General features: G+C 37.2%; 1 protein-coding gene across 1 annotated transcript; it reads left to right on the forward strand.

The window, feature by feature from the left end:
• The first annotated feature begins 325 nt into the window (after positions 1-325).
• Positions 326-12068, forward strand: si:ch211-14c7.2 (uncharacterized). Its single transcript, XM_053499885.1, has 6 exons — positions 326-540; positions 4399-6255; positions 8071-8264; positions 10021-10142; positions 10929-11052; positions 11190-12068. The coding sequence occupies exons 2-6, from the start codon at positions 4434-4436 to the stop codon at positions 11316-11318; spliced, it is 2391 nt and encodes a 796-aa protein (XP_053355860.1). The 5' UTR covers positions 326-540; positions 4399-4433; the 3' UTR covers positions 11319-12068.
• Positions 12069-12296: the final 228 nt, after the last annotated feature.

Consider the following 12296-nt stretch of genomic DNA (forward strand, 5'->3'; position numbering starts at 1 on the left):
TAACTGTGTATAGTGTTTATATTGTCTTGTCTATTAGAAACGCATGATGGTTTGTGTCAAATTCCCCTGATTCGGATTCTGAACATGATGACTAGGCTACTGACGTCACATTATTGGTTCCTATCTAATGACGTAGTGCCTATATAATATGGATTCACCACCAGAGGGTTACCACATGCTGCATATCTCTCTCTCTCTCTCTCTCTCTCTCTCTGCGTGTGTGTTGCAGTAGTCTAGCTTTGTCTCTCCTTGTCCGACAGGGGGCGATACTGCGCTATAGACAGACGCCTATAGAGAGACTGGAGAGAATTTTTACCTACAGAGACCTAGTGGTGTGTGACCGTGTCGCCTGACCGAAGACGCGATTCTACACTCTGCTATTTTTGGATATGTGCCTTTTCATTCGTGATCGACTAAATACTTGGACGTGTCGAATAATCAGGTGTAGATTAGATCAAGTAGCCGTGCCTCCATCTCGCGCGGGCATCTGAATCATCACAGGGATTCGTGACACGGGGAAAAAATGGCCACGGCATCAAGGTAAGACGCTAAAATCTGTAAAGAAATCGACAAATTGTGTTCATTTTCCCATTTGGAGAAGGTTATTGAGGTCTGCTTGCTGGTAATGCGAATATCTGGGGAAAATCTCTCATCACCCAGCCTAGTGTATCCCGCTGCAGCATCCTCTCACCAGCAGCGGAATACTGGAGTGATCCATTGTCTAAATTACACACTCAAGCCTGAGAGCATCCTATTAGTATTTATAATGTGATTTAAAGAAGCTAGTGTACCATGATAAAACCCCTGTATGTCGCATAATAGGAATCATCATATTATCATTCCTACAATGTATGAGAGGAAAATGAGATCTAGGTTAAATCCCCAGTGAATTATCTCACATTTATAGCTGTTTCAGTGGATAATTAAGATTTCCCTCTGCTAAATAAGCTCTTATTATTTTAAACATAAAGTATAAGACATATACCCTTAATTGAACTCATATAATGCTGACTTGACACACCTGCCATTTTGAACATGAACACCAAATAGACACCTATCGACACACTGTTGAATTAACTCTCATAAGTATGTTATATTACATAATACATGGTTACTGTATTGTATTAACTTCACCTACTGTAAATCCTTCTCTATTTAAAAGTTTTAAAATATTCTTTTAGGACTTGATTTTCATGCCAGACCTAGCTTTGTGAGTTGGTCACCACCGTCAGTGTTATCCAGCAAAAAAGCCCACATTGTGGGCGGTGTGGGCAAGGGTTAACCCATGCAAATCCCCCAAATGGCCTAAATTGGGTTTCCTGTGGACGGCCCACATTTTGGTGTGCCCACACAGGATTCATGTGGGCATGCCAGAGCTGCCTACACCAGATTCATGTGGGCACGCCAGAGTGTGCCTACACCAGATTCATGTGGCGAAAAACTGACATGGTACTCAAAAATTAGTGATACGAATTAAATTTTCAAGCCTATTTTTAGCCATAATTGTTTATCACCTACTGAGAGACGCTCTTACCGCAGATACAGGCCAAAGACTTTTCCTTTTTATTTTCCTACTCTTGTTGCTCAGTATTTTTTATGTATATCTACTACAACATAAATAGATTATTTTACACATTTGTTAATTACTTACTAGAACGAACATAAAAATAGGTTTTAGCAGGAGCCCTTAGGTTGTATGACATTGTAAAACAGTTGTAATTAGATTACTCATATTACAATATCCAGACAACATCGTTAGAATTACTTTGAAATAATGATGGGGTAACATTAAATAAATTACATAAAAACAAATTACAAATACAACCTCAAAACAGCAAATATTAACATTTATTTATTAATTCATTTATTTAATATACGCCTAACATCTATTTGCAAAACATGGTCATGATCCCCTACATTTACAGCAGAGCTCAGAAATCCCATTCGGAGAACACAACGGTACTAACCAGTGCTAGTGATAACAGCAGCAAGAGGTAAAGGAGTAGATCTGGTAGTAAAACAAAATTAAACAACATGAAGGTAGAATATCAGTGAATGATGCTCCTCACAATTTAGGCATGTTATACAGACATGTTCTGTAGGGGGTGCTGCTAGAGATTCTGGGCCCATTGAAAACCTAATAAACTGGTCCCCATATCATTTTTAAGGGCCTTTCACCCAGGCGCTCCTGGAAATGCCCATACTTACCCCTGTTCTGCAGGTACAATGCAGTATCCCATAGAGTATCCCATATAGATTCACTACATATCTACATTGCTGTACTTTCACATTTTAATGCATTGTGAAATTGCAGTAGTATAGGTTTTTTTAAGAGGGGCTATTTTGTGGATTAATGGTAAGCAGCCCTCTTACCAAGGTTCGTAGTTTCAAAAAGAGGGAAAAAGATACCAAAAGCAGCATGAGCATTTCAGTGATGTCTCCTAGTTATGAAAGAAAAATAATTATGTTATTATATATATTTTTGGAAGTTATATTTGCAACATTGTATTGGGGTCATTTTTTTGCTGCCATCCCGACATCATGTAGTAAGTCCTGGTTCAACGTCATTTCATTTCAGTGATCCCATTGGTTTAAAACAACTTGATAACAGCGGTGTTCCAACATTTCTTACATTGCCAAATTAGCACTGCCACAATGTTTTGACAACCAAGAATTCCTGCTGGGTTTTCACTGCTAAAGGCCAATTCCCAGCCAAAGCTTTTATGATGTAGGTTTTACTCATGCACAAGCTTCTGTTTTAAATAGTGTATAAATCCACACTAGCTGTGAGACATACCATAAAAACCATGCGCACATTAAATTAACCAGTTCATGTACATGCTTTAGTATTCAGATCAAAATTTTGTAGTGATTCATAAGGTTTTAGTGTCATTGACAAAAAAATACATTTAGAATTTGCCATTTATCATGACTTGCAAACAGACTATTCCTGCTCATTCAGTTGATTGAACACCTTACCACATCTGGTTGATTTAATTCAGGTTAATTCAGTTTTATTTATAGCGGTAGGGTCATTGTCACAAAGCAGTATTGTAGAATCAGAAACATTATGGAAATGAGTTTGAAAATATAAAGAAATATGTATAAATCACAATGATCAAATAGTCACTAATGACCAAGCTGAGGGTAATAATAACAAGGAAAAACTCCCTTATCTAAAAATAGGATGTAACCTTGAGAGGAATCAGACTTAGCAGGGAACCCATTTTCATTTGGATTATAATGGATAGCAGAAAGCAGATACATAGTCATACTGTGTATTAGGAGGTTGGACGTTCACTACAACAGGAGAGGTGTTTAATTTAATAAATAACAATTTTGTTATTGAAGGATAAGTGCAAAACTGTTTGTAAGAATTTGTCCTGAACTATTAAGCGACTGCAGCCAGAAGTCATCAGAGAACATCTGTCTGCATCTGCCTGCATCCGAGTCCAAGACCATATTTAACCATCTGTTATTAATGCATTCAGTCAAAACAAAAAATGCATTGCCACCACTCTGTACCAATTTAAAATTTGGTCACAAAGAGACCAAAAATATAGAACGATCTGACCGTATACCTCGCATCACAGAAATAGAGCACTTAGAGCCCATCTGTTCTTGGTACTTGTAACATTGTAGATGTTCTAAGTGCATATTGAACTTTACACTTTGCAGGTGTCATGCTGCATGTGTAAATTCTTGCCTTCTACATCTCTATAGCATTTAAAAAAGAAGCTGTGAATAGAGGTTTCATTCAACTGGTTCTATAAAAGATTTTTATACCAGTATAGTTTGCAGATACTATATACACATACAAAAAAAAAAACCTTTTAAGTGATTTCAGTTTATTTGAAGTGATCAAGTGAAAAACACTTTATCTTTACACAGTTTACTGTTCTGAGAAAACAAAGCTATGACAGTAAGTAGGATTTCCTCTATATGGCCAACACCATACACTAAAAAACAGTTTGTTAAATTGAGCAAAAAACTGCTGAAAGTAAAACATTGCACTTGTAGAATCTTTGAGTTAAGTTTCATGATTTCAAATTGCCTCCACACTACCACCATCGCTAACGCATTTCTATGTTTATTTCTGCAAAGCTACACAATAAGATTAAATAAATAGCTGCACATCGATAGAATCACAGATAGTCCAAAGAAGTTTGCTTAATTAATATCTTAAAATTATTACAATCATTAAAATAGCGATACTGTTGTATGTTACATTTGTCTGCATTATTGGATATGGTAGGGAAATTTTCACATAGTGACGATCCTTTCAGAGTGAATCACATTTAAAGTAAATATCATTAAAAGATTTACAATACATGATTATAATTATGAATAAATTAAATTCTTGGGCATGTCAAAAAATTTTCCTCTTTTCTTCCACAGCATTTAACTGAGACCTCCGAACAAAAACAACCATAATGTTACAGCACAACAACAACAATAACTACCCTTGCTTGGATGTAGCCCATAGAGAGCTGCTCCATGGTTGTAGGCGAAATGGTAGTACATTCAGCAGTGCACTTGGCTTTGGCGCAATCCCACTAATTAAAGGTCTTAGGGCTTGGGCTGTAAGTGGTGGATATTCAAGAAGTAAGAGAAAAGCTGCAGCTGCTTCTCAAGTCGATGATCAAGCTCATGAAAGTAGAATTGGGACCAGCCATAGGAAGACACATTCATTTCATACACCTGGAGTCAGGCAAGGAGGACTTGGTGCTCTAGTGACTGTAGCCACATTAAAAGACGCAGATGGAGGTAGGCAAACCCAGACTCGATGCCTCTTTCTTAAAGCCGAAGGATGTAATTACCTCTGTGCTGTGGAGACCAGAATGGATGGAAGAAAACCTGGAAAGGGGAATCAGGATGGCGCGGGAATTTGTGATGGGAAACCTGTCAGAAAGTGGAGAAAGTCTAGCAAGAGGCCTAAATCCATGGAGAACATCTCAGTAGTTGAGAATAAAGAGGAAGTCACCTCTACAAAATGTTCCATAACACAGTGCCTAAAGGCAAAAAGTGCCCTGACAGCCATTAACAATGATAAAGATCATCTAACTAGGTCAGAGTTTTCCGCTCTACATGAGATGTGTGAACCAGCCATGTGCAGCCCCTGCACCATTCAAGATTCTAGTACAGAACTAAATGAAGACACAGCACTGGCTTCTCGCCCCAAACGCATCGGTTGTCATGTTCATGTGGGACAAGACACTTCCATTTCCATCAATGACTGCACAGATAAGATCACAGAAATCAGTCATTGCGAGAATGATCTTACAGCCGACATAAATCTGAATCATGTTTTAACATCTAGGGAAATCGGTATGCCAAACTCTGAAGAGCATAGTCCAGGATCTGGGGTAATTATGCATAATGAAAATGGAAACTTATCCATTAATGACAATAGTAACAGTAACAAAAAAGACACCACTGAGACTGACATTTTAGATGAGAAAAATCTGAATAACTCTAGTCAATTTGACTTGGAGAAATTAAAACAGCATGGTCCAAAGTCTGAAGTATTTTCAGAGGACACCAATAAGACAAATACAGCTATGTTAACCTGTAGTCACAGCCACTGTGAGGAAAGTATCATCACCCCTGCATCTAGCAGTCTTTTAGATGATACATTAATAACCATTACACAAGTGGAACAGGGGGTGAAGAATGAATTAGATGATGGTTATTTTAACCATGATGTGGAGAAGATTGCCCATTTCGGTGAAATAAAAAATGATATGGCCTCTAATCAGGACATGGACCATGTGAATGAACCAGCAGAGGAGCATTGGGGGTCACCTTCATGTTCTTTTTATTATAAGCCGGAAATAAACTTGGAAATAAATATGACATTTGAGGATGGAAAAAAATTAAACATCACAAAAGAGGATTTTGAAGAGCTTGCTAATTCCTTATCACAAGGTCCTGGCTCTTTCAGCGTTGCTAATTCTATTATATCCCTTCCTAATCCGGCCCCCACCACATACAGAACTGCCCTTAGATCCAGAAGTAGGCAGCAACAGGAGGAGTCCAAGGGTAGGGGATTAGCACTAAAGCCAGCATTGGAGCTGCTAGAAAAACAGGAAAGAGGCTGGGAAGTAGACAAAGTGGCGGACGAAGGGCCTGAAGTGGTGGATGAGGAAGAAGGGGATGAGTTTGGAGTCTTTATGAAGGCAGGAGATGAGCAGAGCTGGAATGAAGAATCCAATGAGCTCGAAAAAGTGCCTTGTGAGGAGCATGCTGGCATTGGTGAGTGAGTATTACATCTCTATTGTGGGCTTGCTTTCTACACAAGTTGTCTCTTAGTGCTAAAAGTGACGCTAAATGAAAAAAAGAGCACTTCGTACTCTAATTACTTGTGGCCATTCTAATTATACAATAGCCTATATTTAGACGGCAGAGGAGTAAAATAGTGTAATAACATTTAACATATAAAAAAAAAAAATTCTTGGCTACACCATTGAGACAGATTAATTTGGGCTGACCTTGACTCCTACTCATGTAGGCTTTTTCACTTCTCAAGAATTCACTGGGAATGAATCTCTTGTAAGCTCGATCCTAGGTGCAGCTCAAAAGAGTTAATGAGAAAGGGAAGCTTATAGACTTACGTGTAGGATTGTACACACTGTGGGCTCTATTTTTGAGATCACAGTGCCTGCACGAAAACAAGATTTAAATCAGAGTGTTGTATATTTTCTGTAACTTCAGTACCATCGGTGCAGGCTGAAACATGGCACAGAGCAGAGCAAATGTAAACAGCTTTAAATTACTACAGTACAATATCAAGAGGTGTGGTTATCCATGCTATTTACACTATATGGTACTATAAAATATAACATTACTGTATATAATACTATATAATAAGAGATACTGTACATAGTATATTATGCAGTCATTTTGACACATGTTAAATTCAATTTTTTTTAAAAGCTATAGGAATAACAGTAATTGCAAGAAAGTTAAAGCTTGTACCCAAGAGCTTTTTCTAGATTACGGACTTCACACCAGATTCAACAGTTAAAAACTATTTCACACTTGGAGGAGTTTCAGATCAACTTTTTACATCTGATATACCGCAAATAGTCAACATACAGAAAGTGGTTTGTGGGAAATGATACAAGACTTGTAAGTCTTTTCTAAGAGAAGTTTTAAGGCTCAGTATCAAGCACATTTTTAACCAAAAGTTTGACTAATCACTTTTTGTTGTGTCCTACATGAGCACGTTTTTTTTTTTCTGACCAATAAAAGGGCAACATAGAGCAAGTGTAAATATATATATATGTGTGTGTGCGTGTATGTATATATACCGTTCAAAATTTTGGGTGTCAACAAATTTCTTTGTTTCTGTTTAGTGATTTATTTTCTACACTCTACAACAATACTGGGGGTTTCAAAACTATAAAATAACACATATGGAATTAGATCCTGACACAGAGGTCAGCCTTTCTGTAATAGTTCTTGCAAGAACAGTATTGTCAAGTGCATTTGCAAAATCCGTCAAGTACCATAATGAAACTGGCTGTCATGAAGGCCATCCCAGGAGGGCGAGACCAAAACCTACCTCTGCCACAGACGAGAAGTTTATTTAGAGTTATCAGCACAAAAAATGAAACATCTCAATATCAACTGTTCAAAGGAGGTTAATGCATTTTTTTTGGCGCCTTGTTTGTTTTTGCTTGACTGATGCTTGAGGCTGGCCCAAATAGGACAGATGGTGTATTTAAAGAGCAAATAAAAATAGGCCACGTAGATTGTTTTTGGAATAAGGTTGCTTTTAAAAAAGGTACCAGAAAAATGTGCCTCCTGGTGAAAATGATTAAATTTATTATTGCATAGTAACGAATGTCAAAGCACATTGACATAAGATACTGTATTAACATCCATTCAGCTGTTTGCTTACACATGAATATAGCTGGTTATTTTTATTTTAAACTTCATGGCATTGTTAACACTTCCTTTAGAAAACCACATTTTAGTAGGTTATCTGTTTTTACGTAAGTTGTAAAGCAACTAAAATTTAATTTAGAACCTTGCTCACAGGTGTTTGTTTTTTTTTTTCAAAAGACCTTAGAAACTCTGTTTCAAATGAAACCACACCGTGGATGTCTGATTGGACCAGAGACATATCAATCAAGCAATCAGAGGACACATGGACTGCCTTTACACAGGAAGTGGACAGCAGAGGAACAGAGAAGGAGTGCTGGTTTTCGACTGCTGTGGAAAACCTGCATCTCACACACTCATCTCTCAATACTGTGGTACGTGTCATTATGTTGAAGTACTTGCCATGTAGAGTCATAGAATGAAGAAGAAAGCATGCCATCGTATACCTCTGCCATAATCAGCCACTGCATTAAACTGGCAATGGCTTACTTGGCCTATTTAATAGAGCCTCCTTATGCCACTAAAACAGCTCAGACCATGTCTTGTCATGTTCCTCAAACCACTAATGAACAATTTTTACAGTGTGGCAGAACCTATTATCCTGCTGAAAGCGGCCACTGCAATTATAAAATACCATCGGGGGTATAGGGTCTGAAAACATGTTTGGGTAGGATTAATTATGACAATCATCCTCACCATAAGCGCAGCATATTTTAATATGTCATTAATAGTAATAGTCATTTTTTTGGTTTGAGCATCATGCAAATCATGCAAAAACATACTCACTATATTACCACAAACACCTTATACCAGCCTTTAATCATTGTGGTGATGATTTGCAGTTGTTTGGGATTCAGGCTTGTTATGAACTCCACTTATACCATAATTTTCTTGAGACAAATGTGACCTGTCAGATCAGGTCAGGTATTGGAAAACCCAAGCGGCACAGGTCTGCGCTGGCAACACAGTATAGGACAATGACAATTAAAAAATATATATATGTGTTTATACTGTATGGAGGTCTTGCCAATGTGTGTTACCAGGGAGGGTTCAGACAGAAGACCATGGATTTGGGTTTTCGGATATGTCAGATAGAATGAAAGTTATCATTATTTTTATAACATGACCATTTTATCACTGATAAAAGAATACGGGGATGATGTCGCAAAAATGTAAAACTCAAAATGAGCATATTTTTTATCTTTTTGTAGTCATAGAAACAGCCAAAAACAACCACAGAAACATGTGACCAAGTGTATCTGTGCCTTTTCTTCGCCTACAAGACCCTTTTTTTTTTCTGTATAGTTGGTTAAAATGAAATAAAAGTCAGTTCATTACATTGCCTCTGTTGTGCTGAAAAAAAGGCATATCACTCTATTTTCTTTCAAATATAAATCCCCACTGCTGGAGAAGTTATTTTTAGGAGTATCCTGGTGTCGAAATGAGGCTGAGGTTTCCCTCTTTCTTACTACACCACAGAATATCCTTATTTAAATATTCTAAACAGGGGACTTCAGCTTCATCTTCTTCTTCCTCGTAAACAGACTCACCATGTCTCTGCAACTGGACAGTAAAAGACTTGGTAGCTAAATAGAGTTAAGTTAAGCCTTTATTTGTCATATATACATTACAGCACAGTGAAATTCCTTCTTCGCATATCCCAGCGTAACTGGGGTCAGAGCGCAGGTTCGGCCATGATACAGCACAGTTAGGGTTAAGGGCCTTGCTCAAAGACCTAACAGTGGCAACCTGGTAGAGCTGGGGATCAAACTGCTGATCTTCCGATCAGTAACCCAGTGCCTTAGCCCTCTGAGCCACCACTGCCCAGAGCATAGTAAACCAGGGATCTGAACTTAAAATCACCCAAAATGTGACTTAATACCTGACGTGATGTGTTGGGTCACAAATATTAGGTCACCTCCCTTGTTGTACCAAATTTTTCCCATGATTATATTGTAAATAATTACATGTAGTATGTTACAGTATTTTACTGTCATACTGTCATACATTTATCAATAATTATAAAAAAAAATTATGTTAATCCACTTTTTAAATTTTTTAATTGTTGGCACGTGTTGTTCTCCATCTGTGTGTTTGTGTGTGTGTGTGGGTGTGCGCATATACATGCAGCCAAATGTGTTTTTAGATGCCTTTCCCTATCTAAAATCCTCCTGTGGAGATTCTGACTGCATTCCCACATTGACGGAGATGCTGCAAGGATCTGCAGGAGAAAAAAGGCCAGAAACAAATGGGTATGTCTGATTAAATTGGATTATTTCAGGGTTCGTTCGCAGAGAATTTTATAACCTAAGTATTCCAGCATTACAGAGTATAGGTAGGCTTTTATTATATCTGTAGTGTTTTCTACTTAGCAAAATTGTGTCCACATTTACAAGACTAACTGAAACCTTTATATCCATCTTTTATTTATCTCAGTAATGATCAATGTAAACCATGTTTTTTGAAACATTTTGCCTTCTGATATTACCAACAACTTTAAAATCAAAATCACCTTAACATCATATACAGTAAAATATAACTAAACTAATATTAATATTTGATTGCATTAGAAAAAACTGGCCCGAGCATAAATTATATTATTCACTCATTCATCTTCAGTAACTGCTTTGTCCTGGTCAGTGTTATGATGGGCCCAGAACCTGTCTCGGGAATGCTGCATGCAAGGTTGGAAAACACCCTGCTTTTATATTGAGCTCTGGTGGTGTTTTTTTGTCAGTTATTCTAGAGCTTCTTTTGATGCCCTCTTGTGGCAAATCATAATAGTGCAGTATTGCACCAGGTTACTGGTAAACAAGAATACTGTACAATATGTACTGGTTCAACAGCTGGAGATCAGCTCTGGTTTCACTCAGGTATCTGAGACTGTTAAATCTGAATAAAAATCTGGAAATGTACATTTGCACACTTAAAGTGTATAAAAGTGACTCAGTGATGGATTGATACTGTCTAATTGTTACATAGTTCCTCTCTGTTATTGAAAGACATGAAATATAAACTAGATTTATTTGATCTTTAAGGAGACAGAGTCTGTTGGACAGCCTTCAGGATCTGGACCGCATTTTTGGTGTGAAATACAAAGTGGCAGAGTCTTTGTCCCAGAAACGTCTGTTGCAGTCTTTAAATTTAAGGACACTGAATCCTGTAAGTTTTTTGTTGTTTATTTTTAGCAGATATCTGCATCAACATATGATCATGTCATAAAGTATTATATCATAAAAATCTGATATGATGATATACTGTATGCAGGTTTATGCTATAATCGTGAATTCATCTTTCAGGAACGTGCAGGTGGCCGTAGACACAACATGGCAAGGTTTTCGCCGAACCTTCCTACATCCAACCAGCAGTTAGCAGCTAATGCTAAAAGAAGACTTTCTTATGACATAAACAGAAACATCATGTCATAATTTTCCCAGTTTCTAATCATTCTGTTCTTCGACAACTGGAGAAAAAAATAGCTTCAGATGAAAACAAGAAGATTTTTTGTTTCCATAAGGCTGTACCCTTTGTTCCCTTCTGCACTCACATGGGAGATTGGCTGTTGTATATTTATGTCTGTTAGTATTTTAGTATGTTCATTTCCCCAACAACCTATTTTAGCTCAACACAGAGCATATTTTAGTGCATCCTAAAAGACAGACGTTCCTGGGTCAACAAGGATTAGCTTGATCATATGAAATGAACTCATTTACCTTACTTAGTGAACTTTGCTAATGGTTTTGATTACTTAATTAAAGCATTTGGTTCATAATGCATTGCTTAATTTGACTTAACATCAAATATCTACTGCTGGAAAAAGAATGTTGATTTTAGTTAGCCCAACTAGTTAGTTTGTTAACTTAGTAAATATTACCAGACCACTATATACTTGTTTTTTATCAATTCATTTATTCATTTATCATTTATCATCTACTGTAGATCCTATGTTGTGATAGATTTGAAGATTGTCCTAAGAACTCTGCGTGCTAGGTAGGAATCCATCAAAGGACACAATGCAAACATGTTCTTTTAAACCGATGGGTAATTTATCCAATCCACCAGAACTATGAGGGAACCCAACGCAGACCCAGGAAGGTCACACGAAGAACAGAAAGTCCCCACATGCAGTAACAATTACTATATTATATAATGAAATTATGGTTTGATTATTAATAGTGCAGAGTTCCAATGTTGCAATGGTCTAATCAAATTTCTCACTTATTGACCCAGGGATTTATTTGATTGTTATGTAATCACAAGCATAGGTAAAAAAAGAAAGAAAGAAAAAAAGGGCAACAATAAAAAAAAACAGTTTTAAGGGCTCAATAGCAGCACTCCAGACATGAATTTTATGTTACCAATAAGGAACCTAATTGTTATGTCCAGTGTGGACATTTGGACATTAA

This window comes from Clarias gariepinus, chromosome 7 (genome assembly GCF_024256425.1).
Source record: "Clarias gariepinus isolate MV-2021 ecotype Netherlands chromosome 7, CGAR_prim_01v2, whole genome shotgun sequence".
NCBI classification, from domain to species: domain Eukaryota; kingdom Metazoa; phylum Chordata; class Actinopteri; order Siluriformes; family Clariidae; genus Clarias; species Clarias gariepinus.